This window comes from Lipotes vexillifer, unplaced genomic scaffold (genome assembly GCF_000442215.2).
Source record: "Lipotes vexillifer unplaced genomic scaffold, Lipotes_vexillifer_v1.1 scaffold49, whole genome shotgun sequence".
Classification (NCBI taxonomy): Eukaryota; Metazoa; Chordata; class Mammalia; order Artiodactyla; family Lipotidae; genus Lipotes; species Lipotes vexillifer.
In genome coordinates, this window is record NW_006790551.1 from 3,178,075 (window position 1) to 3,200,521 (window position 22,447).

The window sequence follows — 22,447 nt, forward strand, 5'->3', positions numbered from 1 at the left end:
GCAGGCGGACTCCCAACCACTGCACCACCAGGGAAGCCCGTGACAGAATTTTTGATATGATTTATAGTACTTACATATTCGAGCCTATTATTTCAATTGGAGAAAATTTCTCTGGTCAGAATAGTTCTCACAGGCTAAAGAACTAGAATTTCAAATCTAAGAGTATGTATTATCTTCAAATTTTAATTCAGAAGAACATCTCTAGCATTAAATGTAAGTTTTATCTTATGTCATTGTTTCTCAAATGTTTCTTCTGACGTAGCCCTAATGTCAGAGGTACATGGTTGCAAAATCTTGGGAGAAATGCTTCAAACCATAAATGCTTGAAATTTTATTGAAGTCTCCTCTGGATTAGAACCTTGCGTTCTACTTTGTACTATAGCCATATTGTTTTCATATAAAATTAATATTTTTAATTACTTAGGTTCATCAGGTTTCCATTGCTCTATAACACACCACTCCAAACTTAGTGGTATAAAAAAACAGCAATCGCTTTATTATTCTCACTCATAATCCTGGCACTTGCCTTGGTCCTGCTAGGCATGCCTCTCTTGGTGTCTGTTGTGCAGTTGCAGACAGTCACTGACCAGAGATGGTTCAAAAGCTGCTCCCTCACCTATCTGGTGTCTGGGCTGGGAGACTCAAACTACTGAGGCTCCTTATGCATCTCTGTTTATTTCCATGTGGCCTCTCAACATGGCAGGTTTGGGTAGCCAGACTTCTTACATGGCAGCTCAGTTCTCTCAAGGTATGTGCTGCTAGTATGCCAGATGAAAGCTGAATTCCCTTTTATGACTTAGCCTTACAAGCCACGTATTGAAACTTCTACTGCTCTCTATGAGTCGGGGCAGTCACAGAGTCCTGCCCATGTTCAAGGAGATGGAGGTAGATTCCACCTCTTAAAGGGAGAGAGGCAAGCTTCTGAAAGAGCATATCAGATAAAAATATTATTGAAGCCAGTTTTGGAAAACAAGATTTCCTAATTGTCTTAGTTAATAAGTGAAACGTGGCTGTACTGAAGACATCATTTTTAGGGAGCTGGGCTAAATCCAAAAGAGGTAACATCACATATCCAGGCAAATTTTCTTTCCTATAGTCTCTTGTCATAATATTTTTACATTCCAGACTTAAATTTTCAAATCTTTGAGTAAAATCGTTGCTCCAGAAAAATTTCATAATTGTCTTGAGGTTTCTTTTACTGCTGGAGATATCACTGTTTGAAAGACATGACCTTACAGAATTTGAATAAATTAGTATCTTGTTTGCCAAAAGAATGACAATTAGTAGCTTGTTCACTCAAAAGAATGCTGCTAATGTGACATTTCTCTTCCTTGGTTATGCAGGCAGAAATTAGAGCTGAAGACAACAGAAGCGGGCCCAAGACTGATGCCTGGGAAGCAGGTTGCAGCCATCATTAAAGCAGTTGATTCGAAATACACGGCCATTCCCATTGTGGGCCAGGTCTTTGAGAGCGAGTGCAAAGGATGCCCTTCTGTAAGTGTGAGCAACTGCGTTGTGTGGCCGAATCATGGAATAATCATGGCTTAAAGTTCTGTTTTCCTTTTGTCTCCAATGGGAGCTTCAGTTAATTTGTAAAGAAAGTTTACAAAGAACTACCAGCCACCACTGAGTTATAATGGCAGTAGCCTAATAATATGCACCCAAGGTGATGCATAATACAACAATAATTAACCAATGATTACCATCCACTCATTTCAAATAAAAAATGTTATGACTTAAGGAGAGCTTCCTCAGAGCAGCACTTAGAATGCAGTGGGGATAAGGACCTCATGAAGTTAAAGGGAAGCATGGCATCAAGAGCACAGACAGGGGTCTGAATCCTGAAAGTTCTGGTAGTAATATGTCCACAGGTGAAATGTTTTACTGACCTCAGTGTTCTGAGAATCGCTGTGAGGACTAAAAAAGGATACCAAACTCTTTGCCTAAATTGGGAACACTGATTTACCATGCCCCAACCTCCCCTACAGTTACAGCCAGAAATGAGATAGCACATCCCCAAGGCAAGGTGTAGATCATCTCGTAACATTTGTAATCCAGCAAAGAGAAATTTCATTTATTGCATGAATCATTTGTGATGTATGGCCACAGATATGACTCTGGGTTCCAGCATTTCCTAATACTTCTCCTCTTGTCAGGAGAGCAAACCCCTGGCTTCAGGCTCTGTTTGTAGCTACCAGAAGATGCTCTACCCTTGGCTATTATTAGTGTTGAGAAAAGTAGACACATCAAGGACTAATACCATAATTTGCTTAAAGTGTGAGGCACTAATTCCTTGCTAGTTTCTCAAATATACCAAAATTGAATCAAGGGAAAAACAAAATGAGACAAAAAAATAATTGTTCTCACACTTGGTTTTTTCTTTTGTTTTTCTTCCATAAATCATCTCATGTTCTGGTGTAATTTTCTAACGTCATATGAGATGGAAACTATTTAGAAAGGTGACTAATAAAACCAATCATCTTTTCTTATGCTGTTAATTTCTCCCCCCACAGTTATCCAACATTACGAACCATCTAAGACTTTTCATAACTATTTCTTCATTATTGTGGGAAAGGTTTATGTCTTTGAGGAATTTGTTTTCCAACTTCAGTATAATGTCACCAGTGCAACCCTTTAAAGAAAAAAAAAAATCTGACTTCACATTGATATGCTCTCTGCCCTCAGAAATGACCCAGTAAATCTTTTGCTAAGTACAACTAGAATTTTGGTTTGGAATATCCTCTTAAGATTAGGTAACCAAAAGGGACTTGAAAAAAGAGCAAAATATATATCTGTTGCTTATTGGAAGGAATGAATAATTTAAAAACTGGCAGCATGGACATTATTCAGAGTTAGAGGTCACTGATGAGATTTAATACATTCTTTTACAACTGGGGAAAAGTGGTAAACTACGAAAAATAAGTTTTTAGCTTATTTCTAAGCCAAAGGATGTCATTAATTAGAACTATTTACTATTTTTAAAACCACAGTAGCATAATGATGGTGTATGTGAGAATTACCTTTATCTAAATAATACCCTACTTAACATGGATATATGAAATGAACAGTTCAGACCCCAGCAATATGTTTTACTATTATTTGCAAACTATTTACTATTGTTTGCATCTCATACAGCAGTAAAATAAAGAGAATAGGGAGCTCAAATTATTACAGAAACTGGTTTTCAGTAAGGTTCCACTACATAAGAAACCTGATACAATTCTTCAGCAGTTCTGATTTTTTTCCCCTCCAGAATATCCTGTTGTTAATGAAATTTTGGCATTATTTCACTATGGTAGTCAAAGTCTGGCCTCAGATAGAATTCCCTTGTTGTAACCATGGAATGACCCATATGCCCAGAAGCTTGAGGTCCTTTGAGCTAAGTGCTAATAGACAAAAACAGTCCTCCTACAAGGGAATTGTACACAGAGTCAGCAGGCCTCTGTGTTAGCCTCTGAGAGCCACAGGAGTGTGGTACGGACAGGGGGCGATCAGATATATTGAGGTAAGACACAAAAAGCTTCTTTGGCTTGTCAGATACAAAGGAAGGTTTATGACTGGAAAGAACATCCTTTGTAAGTGTGGATGTTCAGAATTATGAATGTGGTATGGGCCTGCGGCCATGTTTTGCAGCTCTCGGAGCATTGGCAGTCCATCAGAAAACACCTGCAGCCTGACAACCTCTCCAAGGCCGAGGCTGTCAGAAGCTTCCTGACCTTTATTAAGCACCTCAGGACTGCAAAGAAAGAAGAGATCCTCCAAATCCTAAAGGCTGAAAACAAGGAAGTACTGTAAGTGCCCTGAACATTGTGTGGGGTTGTCTGTGGGAAAGCGTTACTGGGTTATTGTTTATTAAGCAAGTAAGATCCCTTTTTAACCAACTGCCTCACCTTCCAATCAATTGTTTTGTTGTTTTGCGTTTTCATTGAACAGTTATACCTCAGTGCAGTAATGCAGTGGTTAATTGACCAGACATGCAATAACACGTTTTCAGTAGTGACTCAGAGTGAACATTGTGTTTTGAGTATTCATGAGTTTACATCAGGTCTGGATTGGTACATAGATGGGGGGGCAGGGCTTCATTGTGACACCACGGTGCATGTGCTGCCTCACTGTTGTGAAATTGTGTTCCCTAGCTATTCATTTACACTCGAAAAGATTTCAGAGTTGATTATAAAAACAAAAAACGAATATGATTTTTTCAGTTGAAAATGTGCTTTCATTTTTATGTGATCATCCCCATTGAAGCCGTGTTTTAAAAAGAAAATTGAGTACTGAGGTAAACAGCCAAAAGAATCCAGATAAAAGAAATATGTACATTATTTGAATATTTGATGAGAGAATGCTTTATTTGACATGCACCGTAAAGAGAGTTGACTTAATTACCAAATTTACTTTGTAAATACAAATACACTTTCTAAGTAAAAGTGTTTTGGTCTTGTAATATAAAATTTGTCTGTAACTACAAATTCAACCATATGACACTAATTATCCTAACTGATGATATACAACATGGCTCAATTAATTTGACAAACAGTGGAAACTAGCCATTAAGATAATAAAAAGTAGAAAGTGGCCAAGTTACACACGCACATGTACACACACATACACACACACACACACATACACACACACACACAGAGCAGCAGTAGTCACTGAGTTCAAGGGACTCAATTACCCAAGAATAAGAGAATTTAGGTTTTTTTCTGAGAAGTCTGTTTATTCTAGATTGTATTTATTTACTCATCTTGAGGACATTAAAAAAATTGATACGAATTCCATATGACAAACCAGAAGTGAGTTGGGTACTATCTTCAAAAATAAATATTTAAAACAGAAGTTAAGTATATGCAAAATCATAAATTCTTAGACTCTGTTTTAATCACAGAACTTAGGAAAATATATTTTAGAGTGACTTATCTTTTTATCAAAAACAAAAATATGACAAGAATAGTGCAAAAATTAGCTATTTAGAACAGAGATTACACTAAGCCTTAGCCTATTTGTATCCTAAAAATTTTAAGGTGGCAATAATTTGTATGACTGCATGATGTAGTTTCTAAATCAGGTTATTTACGCAATATTGTACCATATCATAGGTAACACACACGTAACGTAGTACGGTAGAAAAGATACTAGGATGACCTTGTTTTAAATTCTGACTTCCAACAGCATACAACCTTTAAGTAGGTCATTTACATTTAGCTTCCCTGAGCCTCACTTTCAACATCCGTAAAATACAGAGAATAATTCCTTCTATTTATTGTAGGATAGTGAAAGTCAGGGTAGTGGAATGTAACGTTTCCCGAAGTTTTTATTATGTGTATCTTATAACTTATAGAATGTTAACAAGTGTGCCAAGAGGAAAGGCTTCTGTGAGCAACTGAGTTTGAAAAACACCGGGAGAAACCAAGTTAAACAGTTCTCTGCTACAGAAATATCCAGCATCTTTAATCTGATAATATTATGTATAAGTTTCCTTAAACATATTCCAAACTTACACGACTTTGAAAATCCCTTTTCTTAAAGCATTTGGTAGGACTAGTATTGCATGAAAAACACTTTAGGAAACACTGTAATTAAAGACCATGTACTCCAGTCAGAAAAACCTGAGTTCCAATCCTAGCTATATTTTTACCAGCTATGGGACCTTGAACAAATGACTGGATATCTCTGTTTCTTTATATATAAGGGAGAATATTAGTATTAAACTGATAGAGATGTTCAGTGAGGTGATGGTATTAATACCAGCATATATTTATTGAACATTTACAATGTGCCAAGCACTATTCTAAGTGTTTTACATATAGATCATGTAATTTAATCCTCTCAACAATCCTAAAATAACTACTGTTTTTAGCCCCATGTTACGGATGAAGAAGTTAAAGCAAAAAGAGGTTTTGCACACCTAAAATTTCTAGTGCAATAATAGACACTTAATAAGTATTACCTCTCTCTCAGTTTGCTTCATTCACTAGGGTTTTTGTTAGGATCAAAATGGTATAGTGCAAGAATATCTTTTTTAAAAAAGTATAACATATTAAATACATGTATGATATGTTATGTGAATGTGGAATAAAATATATATCAGTACATACCTAATATGTTCATTAGTATGGCAACTAGTTTCAGAAATGTTACCATCCCAAGACTCAGCCAACCAAAGATTCTTGATGAGTAGAATATGTAACTAGCACTTTCCTGCAGAAGTTTCGCTCTGCTCACAACTAATCATTGTGGGTGAACTTGAACTATACCATGGTGCTTTTTATTTTTTAAAAAATGAGCAGAAACGTCTCTCTTGGATATAAGTGAAAGTTTAAAGAATGTCCCATCTTTCCATTAAATGATACCACCCTAGTTAAGTTATGTATTTGAGAAATGTATATATTTGCAAAGCTAATTAGAGAAAGAATTGATTTTGGGGACCATAGCTTTTATATATGACCCATACAGAAAAGAGTTTGAACCTAATTTATAATATTATTTATATGATTTTATTTATAAATCTCCAAATTATATTTGGCTTAGGCTAATACAGTAAAATTAATTTGTATATTCTGAGTATACATTGAGGAGAAAGAAGGGAGTTAAGGGAGAGATTTCAAATAAAATGGGGAAGGGTCTTTGGAGAAAGTCATTCATTTTTCTTTGGTTTAAATTAAAAAATTTTCACTTCTTTAGGAAACATAAACCAATGGGGTCTATGAATGGTAGCGATTCAAAATAATTTCTTAAGCACCCTAAACACTGATATCCATGACTATGCCTCTTTTGTAGACCCCAGCTGGTGGATGCTGTCACCTCTGCTCAGACCCCAGACTCATTAGATGCCATTTTGGACTTTTTGGATTTCAAAAGTGACAGTAGCATTATCCTCCAGGAGAGGTTTCTCTATGCCTGTGGATTTGCCTCCCATCCTGATGAAGAACTCCTGAGAGCCCTCGTTGTAAGTCAAATGGAAACTGCAAAAGTAAAGGCTCTGGGCTGCTCTTAGGAATCTAGGCAGTAATTAAATTTGCTAGCATCAGAATACAGGCTGAAACTAGAGCCTTCTGATTATTCATATTCAAATTCCTTTGGACTATTTTCTTTCTGTTAATCATTAACTGTACAGTAGATTATTTCACATAGTGTCTTCTTTGTAATTCCTCTAAATAACTTAAACTATACTTTATGGAAATTTAAAGTTTGTGTTCACCTATCATATAATGTAACATAGGACAAAATTTCAGAGGGGAGAAGTCTTGATTATGCTTCAAAATTTGATTTTAAAAGATTTATTTTGACTTCAAAAATCTTCATGGTATTTGATGTACAGTACATTGTATAATGTTATATACATATATATATAAGATATAATTCTTCTGATATTAAAAATTATATTGGAAGCAAAAGCTAGAGTTCTCTTGGATCCAAGGTTTAAAAACAAAAAGTGTACTTATTCACTTATGATTTAGGGGAATAGTTCATAATCTTTTTAGAAAATGGGTTTGTTTGAAAAATCTGATACCCATACATAAAATTACCCATACATAAAATTTTACAGACCAGTTTTTGGATTCACTGACCCAATGAGCCCAGTCCATAAACCTCTCAGGACTTCACAGACCCACGTTAAAAATACCTGGAAGAACTCTACGACTCTTCAACCCAGAGCTAGATAGTGAATTTGTAAGTGTCCCCAAAGCAAAATTCAGAGTTTGCAACCTAGGAACATAAAAACAATTTCCTCAGACTTTGGCTACTTTGTTTCTTTACTTAAAATATCCCTTGGAAATGTTTAAATGTTTTGGTAACCTATTTTATCCTTGTTTGGCTAATAGAGTAAGTTCAAAGGTTCCTTTGGGAGCAATGACATCAGAGAATCCGTTATGATCATCATTGGGGCCCTTGTCAGGAAGCTGTGTCAGAATGAAGGCTGCAAACTCAAAGTAAGTGCAAATCCAATCTCATTTACCGTATCTATAGTTCTGGACCAATCTATTTAACATTTACCGTGCTGCCCACCATTGGGGCAGAAATCAAATTTGTATGGTTTTTATGACATCAAAGGACTATGACTTCTTATATTGTTCAATTTCCATAATTATTTGAGTTGGCTGGTTTACTTCAGCACTCATATATCAAATATCTTGGCTAAACACAAAACTCACATATAAAAACATCCATTCAGTAGTATTTAATGAGTGTTTACTCTGTGCTAGGCATTATGCTAATGCCTTAATATAAAGATACATAAAACATTCTACCATCCTCAAAGAACTCCTAGTCTCTTTATCAAATGCAAACTGATAAATAATTATATTGAAATATAAAAAGAGTGCTCTGGGGCTTCCCTGGTGGTGCAGTGGTTAAGAATCTGCCTGCCAATGTAGGGGACATGGGTTCGAGCCCTGGTCTGGGAAGATCCCACATGCCCCAGAGCAACTAGGCCCATGTGCCACAACTACTGAGCCTGCGCTCTAGAGCCCGCAAGCCACAACTACTGAGCCCGTGTGCCACAACTACTGAGGCCCACGTGCCTAGAGTCTGTGCTCTGCAACAAGAGAAGCCACTGTAATGAGAAGCACCGCAATGAAGAGTAACCCCCACTAGCCGCAGCTAGAGAAAGCCTACATGCAGCAACAAACACCCAACACAGACAAAAATAAATTAAAAAAAAAAAAAGAGTGCTTTTTTTTACTACGGAAGATGCACCAAACTATTCTGCTTGGGAGTGCTGGGGAAGCTGTCAAAATGATAATATCAAATAGCTTAGCCTAGAAGAGGTTTTTAGGTGAAGAGATAGTTTTGTGGAATAAAGGACATTCTAGGAGAGATACAATAATGTATAAAAAAGCCCAAACTCAAAATGAGCCTGGTATGCTTGAGAACAGTGAGAAATTCTGTGGGGCTGGAGCAAAAAATATGTATGTTTGTGGGGCAGACAGGTGGGAGTGCTGATGAAGGAAAGAAGGGAAAAGAGAAGAGAGGTGGGCTGGATCTCTATTAATGGCAAGCTAAGGAGTCTCGACTTCATTCTGTAGAGAAAAGGGAGAATAATGTGGTTTTTAGGTGGTGAATGACACACGCCGATTTTTTTAACCTAGGAAGAAGCAAAATGGTATATAGACTGGGTGTCAGCTGCATTAGGGCCAGTACGATCTGATCAGAAATGTTTGCAACAACCTGGGCACGAATTAATAAAGGTCTGAATTAATGTAGGTGCTGTACGGTGAGAGAAGGAGACATATTCAAGAGCCCTTTAGGAGATAGAATTTATAGTATTTAGTGACGGATGGGATGTGGGGAATGAGAAAGAGGTGAGAATCCAGGTGACTGTTAAGCTTCCAGGTTAGGATACTAGATGTATGGTGATGTGAACCACTTAAGCAAAATTTATTATAGAACCTGGTTTGGGGGTGGGAGGAGGGCAGAGCTATTAATCTGGCTATGTTTTGGCTATGTTTGAATCCTTTGGGACACCAGGTTGAGTTGTCCAATAGGCAGATGGCCACATCCATCCGTAGCTCAGAAAAGGAGTTAGGACCAGGAATAGAGAGTGACTGAAACCTTAGGAGACAATGGGATTACCCAAGGGAGGCATATAGGGTGAGAAGGAAACAAAACAAAGGATTATATTTAAAGTTCTTCTGATAATGGGACAGCCTAGTTATCACATCTCTAAAGTTACCTTATGAGTATAGCTGTAAACTATCCATCACTGTCATTCAGTTTTGTTAATGTTTTTGAGCAACTTTTTAAAAAATCCATCTTTGAAGATAATGAGACTTGGCTACCAAATGGACCATAGCAAATGTTCAAATTTTCTTTTCAAATTTCTGCTGTGGAATACTCATCTATCTTTTGCCCATATCAAAGACATCTGGATAGAAAGAAAACGATGTATTCTAAATACAAATTTGAGGCATCTGCTGGGCACACAATCCACAATACCTTACTGTGCAAAAGGTACCTGCGAAGCTATCGAGTGCTATAGCTTTTCAGCATTTACTGGCATGAAAGCTACTGCCCTATGACAGTCTAAATGGCAGCTACACAGGTCACAATGAGTACTAAACCTCTATTTCTTTTTTCTATTTGTTTTTGCTTACATTTTGATCTCCCTGTATCCTAATTTCTTTTTTCACCAAATTTATATTTGAAAAAATTCAAACCTATGGAAAAGTTGTAAGAATAGCACAATTCCATTAATATTTGTATACCTGCTTCATCTAGATTTGCCAATTGTTAACGTATTGTCATATTTGCATTATCTCATTCTGTTTTATTTCATTTTATATTATTTTGGTCAAACCCTTTGAGAGTAAGTTGCATGCATCTGACATTTTACCCCTAAAGACTTTTACTTCTTATTACTTGAGTGCCATTGCATCTAGGCTCTTATAATGGACAAAATACATATATTTACATTTATTAAATTGCGAGTTCATACTGCTACCTCCAGTTCTACAGGGTTCTTCCTCTCCTTCCGTCATTCTGTAATTATACCTTCCTTCTCCCACAGTGAGAACCCTGGTTCTCAAGAACATTAATATCCTGATTCATTTGCTCAATCCTAAAACACGTACAAAATAATTTTGGAATTGTTACACCAACGTCATTACAAAAACCAAACTGACTTAAATAAAGTTCAAGACTTCATCACAGTCTTTTTGACCTTAGAATATATTTCACTAAAGGTATACAGTCAGAGGGCTATGTTCAAACATTGTTTGTATTAATTCTTTTTTATTCTCTTCTGTTTAGTTATGTTATTACTCTGATATACATTCATGTTCATTTGCTTCTGTTTGAAATCAATTTCAGCCACCTTTCATCCTTGTTGACTTCATTTTATTTCTTGAACATATGGAATAGTAACATGATTCAAAAGTCAAGACTTTATTTTAAAAGTTGTTCTCAAAGAGGTCTCATTCCCTTTCCTACCCTTCCACCCATTCTCACGTACCTTTTCTATGTAAGCGGTATCATTAGTTTTAGGTTCTCCTTTCTGTTTCTTTTTGCAACAGTAAGCAGATGTACACACACATTTTATTTCTTTTTTCTTGCACAAAATATAGCCTTCTATATACACTCTCTTGCATCTTCTTTTTGCCACTTAACAACATACCTTGGAAATCACCCCATACTGGTTCACAGAGATCTTCCTCCTTCCTTTTACAACTGCCTAGTACTCTATTGTGTGTTAAACTGAGGCACAACAGTTTATTCTCCCATGTATGGTCATTAGGTGGTTTCCACTATTTTTACTATTACAAATAATGCTTAAATGAATAATCTTAGGCACACTTTCTCTTAATTTTGGAGCTATAGCTTCAGGGCCAGGGTATTGGATCAAAATGCAGATTTGTTAGCTTTTGCCAAATTATCTTCCATGGGAATTGTAGCATTTTATGCTTCCACCTGAATGCCTATTTCCCTGTAGGCTCAATAACAACGTATATTATCAAACTTTTGTATTTTTAAAGATCAATCTGGTAGTTGAGAAATGGTATTTCTTTAATTACATTTGAAGTTTAGCATCTTCATTCTCTTTGGGGGCCTTTTATATCTTCTCTACCCCCCATCTTTCCCATGGTGTGTGTGTGTGTGTGTGTGTGTGTGTGTGTGTGTGTGCACGTGTGTACCTGCAGCCTGGTTTCAGAGTTTATAAATCCTATAGATGAATTAGATCTTAGGAACCTTTATTTTACAGATGATACTGAAGCCCCTAAAACATACATAGCAGCAAAGGTAAAATAAGAGCCTAGATGTCCCTATTTCTAATTTGCTTTTCCATTAAACTATTAACTTGCTAGTTCATAGTTTCTAGGCCAGGAAACTAAAAGGCCTTTTCTGATTAACGAATACGTTTGAAAAGTACCTAGCAAAGTACATGCTACATAAAAGGCATTCAAGGAATGTTTTTTGAACAGTATGTCAGCATTAATCAAATTTGGAATCAAGTGGAAACAAGCACTTTTTAAACATTTAGAACAATACCTTACAGTTGAGTGCTAAGTGCTTTCACCGAAGTTGTTACTAAGGAAAAGGTGTGTGCCACCATTTAGGCACCATCTAACCATTATTTTAGAATTTCAGTGAATGGGCAGTTTTAGGAATAATCGATCACAAGGGAATTTTAAAAATGACTTTATACATTCCGAATGTGTTTAAAAGTAAATATGCCCATTATTAATTATACTCATTGCTTCTTAATACGTTAATGTATGTATTTTTTTAAAAAACAACACCACCTTTATCAAGCTTTACTTGTTCATTTTCATTGTGTGCCTCAGTCAGGCAACCAGTGTAAACCTTTCTAAAACTTTAGGCTGTTATCTTGGACACAAGAGTGAAGCTGCTCTTACCCAAGCTTTGTTTAATATATGGTTATGCATATGTCTGATGTAGAATGTGATTTTTTAGGGAGTGGTAGAAGCCAAGAAGTTAATCTTGGGAGGACTTGAAAAAGCAGAAAAAAAGGAGGACAAAATGATGTACCTGCTGGCTCTGAAGAATGCCCGCCTTCCGGAAGGCATCCCACTCCTTCTGAAGTATGCAGAGACAGGAGAGGGGTCTCTCAGCCACCTCGCCACCACCACTCTCCAGAGATATGATGCCCCTTTCATAACTGATGAGGTAAATTCTCCAAGAATATTTGCAACATTCACAAAAGGAAAAAAGCATGCCTAATCACAAGTCAAATGCAAACTTCTCTGAAGTCACCCTATTTTTTTTTTCCAAACTAACAATCTCTCTTTCCTGTTAGAAATAACTCTTAAATTGGATTTAAGGCTATTCTGAAGCAGCCTCACATTTTGAATAGATAATGACCTATGTCCTGAAGCATAAATACTGAAGCACATTCTCTTGTTTTATCACCAAAGGTAATAGATAATGCTAAGATATAGGAAGTCAAGAGTGTGAAAGGAAGATAAAGCAAGGGGAGCTGAATCTAAAGCTAAAAGATGAAAAACGGTCAGGCAGAAGAAAGGATATGTGTGTTGGATAGAATATGAGAAAGAAGTGGGAGTCTTTCAAGCAGGGGAAGCATATGGGTGAAGACCCACAAATGGGAAAGAGGGCGGAATATTCCAGGAAAAGAAATAAGTCCAGAATGACTGGTATATGAAAAGTTAGGGAAAACATCTCTGCAATATGGTTATGCAGCCTGTACTTGAATGTTTCTGGTGACTAGAAGTTCAATATTTCACGAGGCTTCTTCATTATTGGACAACTCACACTGTCCGAATTTTTTGCTCATATCAAGGTGATATCTTCCTTCCCGTGACTAACACTTATTTGTCTTAGTTTGGCTTCCCCTCCAGCAGGAGAATTCTACAAGTATTCGAATAGAGGCAAAGTCCTCTCTCCTCTTGGGTACCAATGCCAGTTCCTTCAGCAATTCCCTGTTAAATATGATTTCAAAATATCTTCCCCAGGATGAATTCTTGTTGTCAAGTGGTCTTCTTAAAATTAATATCAAAATTCAATAAGGTACTCCAAATGATAATAAAAAAAAGAAACAAATTCTTTTCTGAAATATCTTTACTTCCACAAGTTTTAAGATGCTCTTAAATTTTTTGACACTGGAATAACCTGGCTTAAGTACTACCATGTTGGTTCCTACAGCTGCATTTTCAGAAAGCCATCCCAACTAAACTTTTTTTTAGGGCAGAGAATGTTTATAAAGTGTAAGATAAGCTGCCTGCTGAGAATGATGTTCCCTGTTTGCAACTATGTTTGGTGTCAAAGTTGATAAGCTGCAAAGTGTGGTAATTAGGGTCATGAGTTTTTGAGATAGACCAACATATGGATTCTGGCTCTGTCCCTTCCTAGTTGTTTTTGCTTAGGTGATTCTTAATTCCTATATACCTGAGAACAAGGTCAACATTTGCAGGAGACAGAAAAAGGCAGAGGAAAGTAGAACTGAAAGAAATATTTATAAATGCCTAGTATAGAACCCCAAGCACTGCATATTGTTAGGCAATGCTAGTGACCAATGAAATTATTTGATGCCACAGAATGTAATTATTTTGGCAAATTTTCTTTTGTGTTAATGTTTTGTTGAAAAAAGAAAATCCTCTAATATGACCTATGGACTTTAGGTGATAATGATGTATCAATATAGATTCATCAAATGTAACAAATGTACCACTGAGATGCAGGATGTTGATACAGGAGGAGGTTGTATGTTGGGGGGGAGGGGAGGGATGGGGAGCACGAGGTATATAGGAATTCTATACTTTAAGCTTAATTTTGCTGTGAACCTAAAATTGCTCTAAAAAATAAAGTCTATTAATTTAAAAAAAAGAAGGGAAAATTCTGAGGTACCTCATTGTAAGGAAATGTAGGTTCATATAGTCATCTCTCTCATATATAGTCATGCCCCTTTGCCATGTGGCAGTAGTGTCTTTGAAAATTCTGTGGTTGTTAGGGAATACCATGATATGCTGCAATAACAAACAAGACTCAAAAATCTCAGCTTCTCAAAAAAAAAAAAAAAATCTCAGTTTCTCATCCACTCTATGACTAAAGTAGGTAAAGGAAACTGTGGCTCTGAGCTCACTACCATAGTAGAAGAAAGAGAGGGATAAGATACACCAGTTCTTAACTGCCTTGGCCCGGAAGTTACCCACAGTGATTCTGTTCATGGTCCATTAGCCAGAACTATGACCCCAACATAATTGCAAAAGAATATGGGAAATATTGGAACACATGTCTATTTTATGAGCGTTAACTCTTCCTGCCCCATATCAATTTAAAAAATCTAGATGCACACTAACTAAGCTTGAACATCTTACCAACAGGTGAAGAAGACTATGAACAGGATATACCACCAGAATCATAAAGTTCACGAAAAGACTGTGCGCACTACTGCAGCTGCCATCATTTTAAATAACAATCCATCCTACATGGAAGTAAAAAACATCCTCCTCTCTATTGGAGAGCTTCCCAAAGAAATGAATAAATACATGCTCTCCATTGTCCAAGACATCCTACGTTTTGAAATGCCTGCAAGGTATGAAACAGTGCCCTGTCTCTGCTTATCCAAGCTTATTTGTATATTGATGTGGTACGTGTGTGGCTAATAATAATGGTGTGGTCTTTATGCTGGGTTATGTTGCATAAAACCAAAGAGTTTTCCAAAACTATTTGGAGCGCCAGATTAAACAACTTCACTTTGGCACTGTGATTTGGAACTCTGGGTATGATTTTTTTTACTCTAGGTCTCCCGTTCGGTCTGGTAACATCATATTGCCAAATGTTAGCAATGTTTTAAAATCCAACTGTATTTTCAGTAGGACTATTTTTATAACTAGCATCATAAAATGAGGTAGGTTCCCACCAAATGGTCTTTCATCTTAACTTTCCAAATGTTAGGAATCTTTGAAGCCTCATTTATCACAGGTTAAATGAATTTACCATTTGAGTTTAAAACCTTAGACAAGACCCATGTTTTAGGACTATTCAAAGTACGAAGAATGGAATCAGCAGACTTCATTGCTCTCAGTTACTTATTGGAATCATCTTCCTTCCAGTTCCCAAGTCTCTTCTCCCAAATTCACTGCTGTCCCTTTTCCTCACTGAAATCAGAGGGCCAGGGAAGGAATCTCCACTTCCCCTGAGTTACATGCGGAGCACTGCCGTCAGGAAGGATCATGTTTGAGTGTTCCCAGTTGAAAAGGGAAACAGACATGGGGGGAGGGTGGGAAATAGGTAAGGAGAAAGGAAATGGAAAAAAAGGCAGTAAAGATCGAAGGAGAGAAACAAGAAGTAAGACTGAAGGGAAAAGAAACAGGAGGCGTAAGTACAAAGGAGCAGGGCAAGTAAGGAAGGAGGGGGAAGCAGACCAGAGATGCAGAAAAGAAACAAATTCTCTCTGCAGCCATGTGTACCTGGTCAAATGGATTTGATTTCTCCTTCTATTGCTTTGCTTTTGTGAGACTCTGTGGGGGAGATCCTGGGTGTATTTGCTGCCATTGTCTTGTGAACCTAGTGATTCAGGGGACAGTATAGAGGAAGCAGCGGGGTAGAGAGCAGCCTGGGAAACATGAGGAAGTCATCGCGAACACTGCAGGTCAGATTCTCAAAACTGAAAGCATCAGAGTTGGAAGGGACTTGAGAGGGCCCCTCGCTTGCTATCTGTCTCCAGTGAGGGGGTCTAGTCTCCTGGCAGGTGTTGTCCAGATTTTGCTTGCACCTCTCCAGTGGTGGGAGGTTCACCACCTCTGAGGGAACTTGTGTCATCATTTAGAGACTCTCTCCATTACTGCTTTGCATAACTGAAATCTTCTGTTGGCCCAGATTTTATTCCTGAAGCAAAGTGGAAGAGATCTAATCATTCACCCACATGCAGGCCCTTTGAATATTTGAGGACTACTCGTCATCTTTCCTTTTTCAGGCTAAAATCTTATAATCCAGTGATACTGGGGGAAAAACCTATAAGATAACCATTCTTCCTCTCAGTGATGTTCTACCTCAGAACGAGGTCCAGATTTCTTTGGTTGATTATTTTGATTTCGTTTTTGCTGAGTTGTTATAATTTTATTATTACTGATATGATTAGTGTTAAGTAGTCAGGAATGGAAATATTTCAACACTAATTAGTTAAGTAGGTAAAATAGAGGTATGGGGTCAGGTTTAAGACTTACTTTAGAGGAGACTATTGGGTTTTACTGAGATGTTTCTTTAAGTGAAAACTACACAAATATAGAAGAAATTCCTGGGAATTTGCTGTTATATATCATTAGCCAGTGATAACATTAGAGGGTGTAGGAAAAAATTTAAAGAAATATTGGGCAACCTCTCCAGTTTGGTGCAACTTTCCTTAAAAGTATATACTATTTAACAATAGAACCACGATGATTCAAAGAACATGTGTTTTCCACTCCTGAGGTGTGTCCATCAGTCAGCTTAAGCCATCTCATAGCTGGCTGAACTCGCCTTGCTGTCATTTTGATACTGAACTGAATTTCAAATATCCGAGGAATGAAGGGGAAAGCCCTCATCCTGATGCTGGCACTCCAGCTGGCACCTCCCCAGTTTTGGAGTGGCATGAGGAAAATTTGGCCCCCTCTTTTTTCCACTGAGGATTTGGGTTCTTTCCAAATCTGACTTGGGAAACAGCCATTACCATGAATGTGCAGCTTTTTCCTTTTACGTGTTACAGCAAAATGGTCCGTCGAGTTCTGAAGGAAATGTTTGCTCATAATTATGACCGTTTCTCCAAGAGTGGATCCTCTTCTGCCTATACTGGCTACATAGAACGTACGTAACCCAAAAAGGGGCTCTCCCTCCCTGCTCCATCCCCTGCTTGGTATTGCTGGAACTGTTGTTAAATTACAGGTTATTTTTTTTTTTTTGTCCTTAGGTAGTCCCCATTCGGCGTCTACTTACAGTCTTGACATTCTTTACTCTGGTTCTGGCATTCTAAGGAGAAGTAACCTGAACATCTTTCAGTATGTTAGGAAAAATCCTCTTCATAGTATCCAGGTATCTCATTTTTCATTAATTTTGCTTATTAAAGTATGTAAGAGGTTAGTGTGCAGTAAAATAAAATATATACTAATGATAACACTATAGAACGCATAAATTAATGGTGGATTTATCATCATCTGCAAGAGGCTGTATGGTCCCAGAGAGAGTCCCAGAGAGAGTCAAACATGAACTTGAAAACTTATGTGTTTTGAGTCACTGGACTTGCCAAACATCCATAGTTTTCTCAAAGGTACACATGGTCACAAAATTGAAGTCATGCCAATATTTCTCATGTATGTTTTAAAAACTATTTTTATCCATAGATATATTCCTTGGAGCTCCAGATATTTAGTTATAGAATATATTTCCTTCTCTTGGTGTTTCTATGAAGAGACTGATTCCCCATAATAAAAGCTTTCATAATAGAATATGGTTCTCCAAAGAGTCAATCTATATTTTTTCAATATTGCTAAGAGAGAAAAGAATAAAGTGTAGGCATTTGCCAACTGGCTGACTTCCATCCCTTTAGTTTTACCCCAAATGTGGTGACAATCTCTAAAGGCTTCCTAATTGTGAAATATACTTTCTTTATAGTTTTTATGCATATCAAACTATAGCCTTCTCAATAAGCTCATTTAAGCTTTAAAAATGATGCAATGTATATAAACTTGAGCTCTTATCAATATTATATTAGTACACCTTTGGTAGGACTCTAGTTAGGATACCATGCTTTCTGTCCTGAGGAATCACCATCTGTTTTCTGATACGCATTCTGAAATGCCAAATGCCCAGTGGCTAAGGTGCTGGGTGTGGAGGACAGAGAATCTGTAGGATTCCTATGTGTGGCAGAGATCAGGATGTGAGGCTCCTCATACCGTTCATCATGTTTTCTTTTACTGGAGAAAGTTTTATGTGGAAAGGTGTGAGTCATGGCTTAGAGAGTTCCACACCCTCTCGTAGGGCAGACTGTCCCAACACTTCTCTGCCTCTTTTTAGGGGCTCTACAAGATAGCCAATCCACCATGTATGACAGTTCTGCAGAGACTGAGTCTCTAGGATGACGCCATTAAATGGAAAGCTCATGGTCTTTGCAGTCAGACAGAAGGGGTTTGAGACTTACCTCTGCCATTTGAGCTTTTTTTTTGGCCTCATCTGCAAAATGGATACAATCATATGAACCTCAAAGGGTGGCTGTGAGGATTAAATGAAGAAAACGAACTCATATTCAGGCCTGGAGTTGTTTTTGTTTTGTTTTTGCCTAGCAACTGCAAATGTTTGAGTTTTTGACCCCCGGGAAAGTTCTAGTTGTCAGCTCATCATCACGTACAGAACAGGCAGGGAGCTAATGTCATGAATGCTATATCCATTTTCTCTAGGTGGTCATTGAAGCCCAAGGACTGGAGACCTTAATTGCAGCCACTCCCGATGAAGGAGAGGAGAACCTTGACTCCTATGCTGGCTTGTCAGCCCTCCTCTTTGATGTTCAGCTCAGACCTGTCACTTTTTTCAACGGATACAGTGATTTGATGGCCAAAATGCTGTCAGCATCTAGCGACCCTATGAGTGTGGTGAAAGGACTTATTCTGCTAATAGATCATTCCCAGGTAATTCATTCTGCAACTGTTTACTGAATGTACCAGGCATGCTTTAAATGTACTCCATGCTTGGAGGATATAAGACAAAGTTCCACCCACCTTGGAACTCACATTCAAAGCATTTGACTCTCTTGGTATTATTGCCCTTTCTCTTCTTCTCTTTTGCTACAGGTAAATGTGTTTTCTTTTGTCTGTATTATCTGATTAAGACATCTTTTCACTGTTGAGGCAAAAGAAGAAGTACTCAACATAATATGAGTATAATATAATGTCATTTATATCTCAATAGAACTAAAAGGTGGGGGTGGGGGGTAACCGATGTGAACAGAGACAAGAAATTATGGAGAAAATAACCTAGGATTCAACAGAGAAGAGATGGCCTTATCTCTTCACTTGGCTTTCCTTGGGCACAAGGGCTTAGATGATATTTTTTTTCTGAAGGCAAGAGCTAAACTACATGGCTTCATAGTTACTGATGACATTTGTCATGACAACAATGGTAAGATCCAAATAGTGCATCATCCCTGCCAAATTTGTAGAGACACAAGCAACCACTGACACCAACCACACGTTTAATGGAGACTCTGCCCCAAATTCGCATGTTCACAGAAGCTTACAAAGGTTCACTCATTGTTAAAGAGTAGGATTACTTTCATTCACTTGACCTGCATTCTTCAGAATAGTTTTCAGTTTGCTTCACCCCTAAATCTTACATTACTGTACTAAGGTACGACAATACTATATTCTGTGTGGTAAGATTTAGGTGACCAGGTTACTGTGAGATGGCAGTGGGCTGCCTCATGGAATTTTTTGAGAAACAGAAAAGGGTTAATCTGAATAACCTTTGAGTTTGAGTGTTTGATGCTTAAAATTTTTTTCTTTAATGGCTTGACATTTCCTGCCTTACTAAGCATAGCAATATAAAAATGGAATATTTGCTAAAAAAGGATCTTATGGGAAATCCTTAAAGTGATCACTTGCACTCTGATTTATATTTATGATATTGAAGATATATGAGGAGATTGGATTAAAATTTACAGACTATAGGACTTGCTTGGGAAGTTTGCTTTTGTGGTTTAATAAATTCATAAGTAATAGCCTAATTTTGACTTTTGCCTTCACTACTTACTTTCTGTGTGCTCTTGGGCGGTTACTTAATAGCTTTAAACCAGGATTTGCTACTCATAAAGTGAGGCATCTGGAACAGATGATTCACAGTTTTTATCAACTTTGTTCTTTGCCGGATAATTTGAGGATCTTGATTTGTTGGATTCTGATTATGAAATCATAGATTTTAAGATCTGGGAGTGACCTTAAATATCAGATTGACTAAAACTCCACCAAAACATCATTGGTTGAAACTAGATGCTAATTCCCAATCTTTATTATTCCTCATAACAGGTCAGGATAGCTGTATAAAACAAAAGAAGCCAGTTTGGGGTAGCTTAACCAAATCGTTTGATTTTTATCATGTTACAAGTATTTGGAAGTAGGTAATCAAGGATTGATATGGAAACCCTAAGATATTGTTAGGATCCAGACTCGTTTTCCTCAGGTTGGCCATCTTTACTTGTGGTTTTCAACCTCATGCTTGTCACCTCATGATTATCAGATGGCTGCTGCACTTCCAGCACTAATTCCTCATTCTAGGAAGGAAGAGAGAAGGGTAAGGTGCAGCAGAGTCTGAGACTCGTTTTCAAGAACTGGCCTGCAAGTACTAACTATTTCTACAAAAGATAAACATCTACAAAAAGAAGTCCTTTTGTATTGACCCAAACTGTGCCATATGGATATCTCTAGCTGCAAGAGAAGCTAGTAAATATAGTTTTTCAATGGTTGTATTGACACTCTGAACAAAACTGTGTTTCTGTTAATATGAATGAAAAGAAGGACAACCAGCAATGCATTTCATGCCCTTTAATCCTCAAAGTCACAGAAGAAAAATTGTTCTCAAATTATATTATAACTTTACACTGCATTTTTCCATTGAAGTATTACCTCTGGAGAGATGTATTCTTAATGAAAGAATCTCTGAAGAAGGCTTAAGAGTGCTGAGAAAGTAGTCCACATTTTAAGATGCAGGAATAATAACAGTTCAGTACCACCTGTATGTACTCACCTACCCAACAGCAACGCCTAATGGTCTGAATCGGGGTATAAATCTTGATGCAAAGATAAGTAATAACCTAGGTCAGGGTTGGCAAACTTTTATGTAAAGGGCAGAAAGTAAATAGTTCAGGCTCTGTGAGACATATGGTCTCTGTTGAACTACTCAACTCTGCCATTGTAGAGTGAAAATAGCCATAAGTGATATATTAACATATGAGCGTGGCAGTGTTCCAATAAAATTTTATTTACAAAAATAGCCAGTGGGCCAGATTTGCCTGCAGGCCATAGTTTGCCAACCCCTGATCTAGATTTATCTTGCATGATTTTTGTCTTCATTAAGCTAGGGCACTGCAGGCATATTCTAAGAGAAAGATCTTCCCTTAGTTATTGAACATAGTCCAATGCCAGTGTAATTTAGATTGGAGTATTTGGCAGATCTGGGTTTATTATACAAATATGCTGTTTGAGTCTCCCTGGCTCTGCAGAGCACTCCAGTAATGCCATCCTAGCTTCAGGGGCACATACCACTCTAGGTCAAGTGCTGACAGTGAAGGAAATTTTGGCAGTGGATGACGGGTCACAAGCGCCAGGGCAGATGGAATTACTCTGTGCTTACTCTCTCGCTCTCTTTTTGCAGCTAACTGGATTACTCTTCAGAGAAGGATGTCTGATAAAGTCAGATTAACAGGGGGATCCTCTTTAGCCAGCAAAGAACATATTTTCCTGAATGGGAGCAATGGTATGAGTTGTCAAAATATCAGTGTCTGAGCTCTAAGAAACATCTTTAGGCCCAAAAGTAAAAGATCAAAGGGGTCACATTAGCTACAAATAACAAAGCTCCAGTATCTTATTCTTCTGGTTCATAAACAAGAATTTAAATAAATATGTCCTCTTGGTGAAACAAAGACATAAGCCTATGCTTTATCTTTTTTGCAATATTTCTCAGAACAGGCTTCCTTGCACACTTGGAGACAAATGACAGTTATGATTTCCTGCTAGCCATGCATGTATGGTAGTAGAAAAGTCTCCCCACGAGAGACAGTCTGGGTATTCATTCTAGCTCCACATGTAGCCTCCAAGCCTAATTTGTCTTTTCAGTCTTCAGATATAATGCCCACCATGGAAGATTTGTATGGGGATTAAATGAGATACAAAATGTAGAGCTTTGGGGGCACAGTAGGTGCTCAAAAGCTGTTGGTTCTACTTATTTGACACCCCTCAAAAATTAGAACCACTGTACTATGTGGTTTACTCCCTTTCACGAAGGAAAGAGT

The 22,447-nt window shown here is 37.5% G+C and overlaps 1 protein-coding gene across 1 annotated transcript in view; it reads left to right on the forward strand.

The window, feature by feature from the left end:
- The window catches only part of MTTP (microsomal triglyceride transfer protein), a 46,618-nt gene that overhangs the window by 15,907 nt on the left and 8,264 nt on the right, over positions 1-22,447 (forward strand). The window contains exons 7-15 of the mRNA XM_007463797.1: positions 1,344-1,494; positions 3,634-3,791; positions 6,781-6,949; positions 7,827-7,934; positions 12,415-12,627; positions 14,799-15,010; positions 17,162-17,259; positions 17,363-17,484; positions 18,846-19,073. Coding sequence (XP_007463859.1) covers positions 1,344-1,494; positions 3,634-3,791; positions 6,781-6,949; positions 7,827-7,934; positions 12,415-12,627; positions 14,799-15,010; positions 17,162-17,259; positions 17,363-17,484; positions 18,846-19,073 — 1,459 coding nt within the window. The remainder of the gene's footprint in view (positions 1-1,343; positions 1,495-3,633; positions 3,792-6,780; positions 6,950-7,826; positions 7,935-12,414; positions 12,628-14,798; positions 15,011-17,161; positions 17,260-17,362; positions 17,485-18,845; positions 19,074-22,447) is intronic.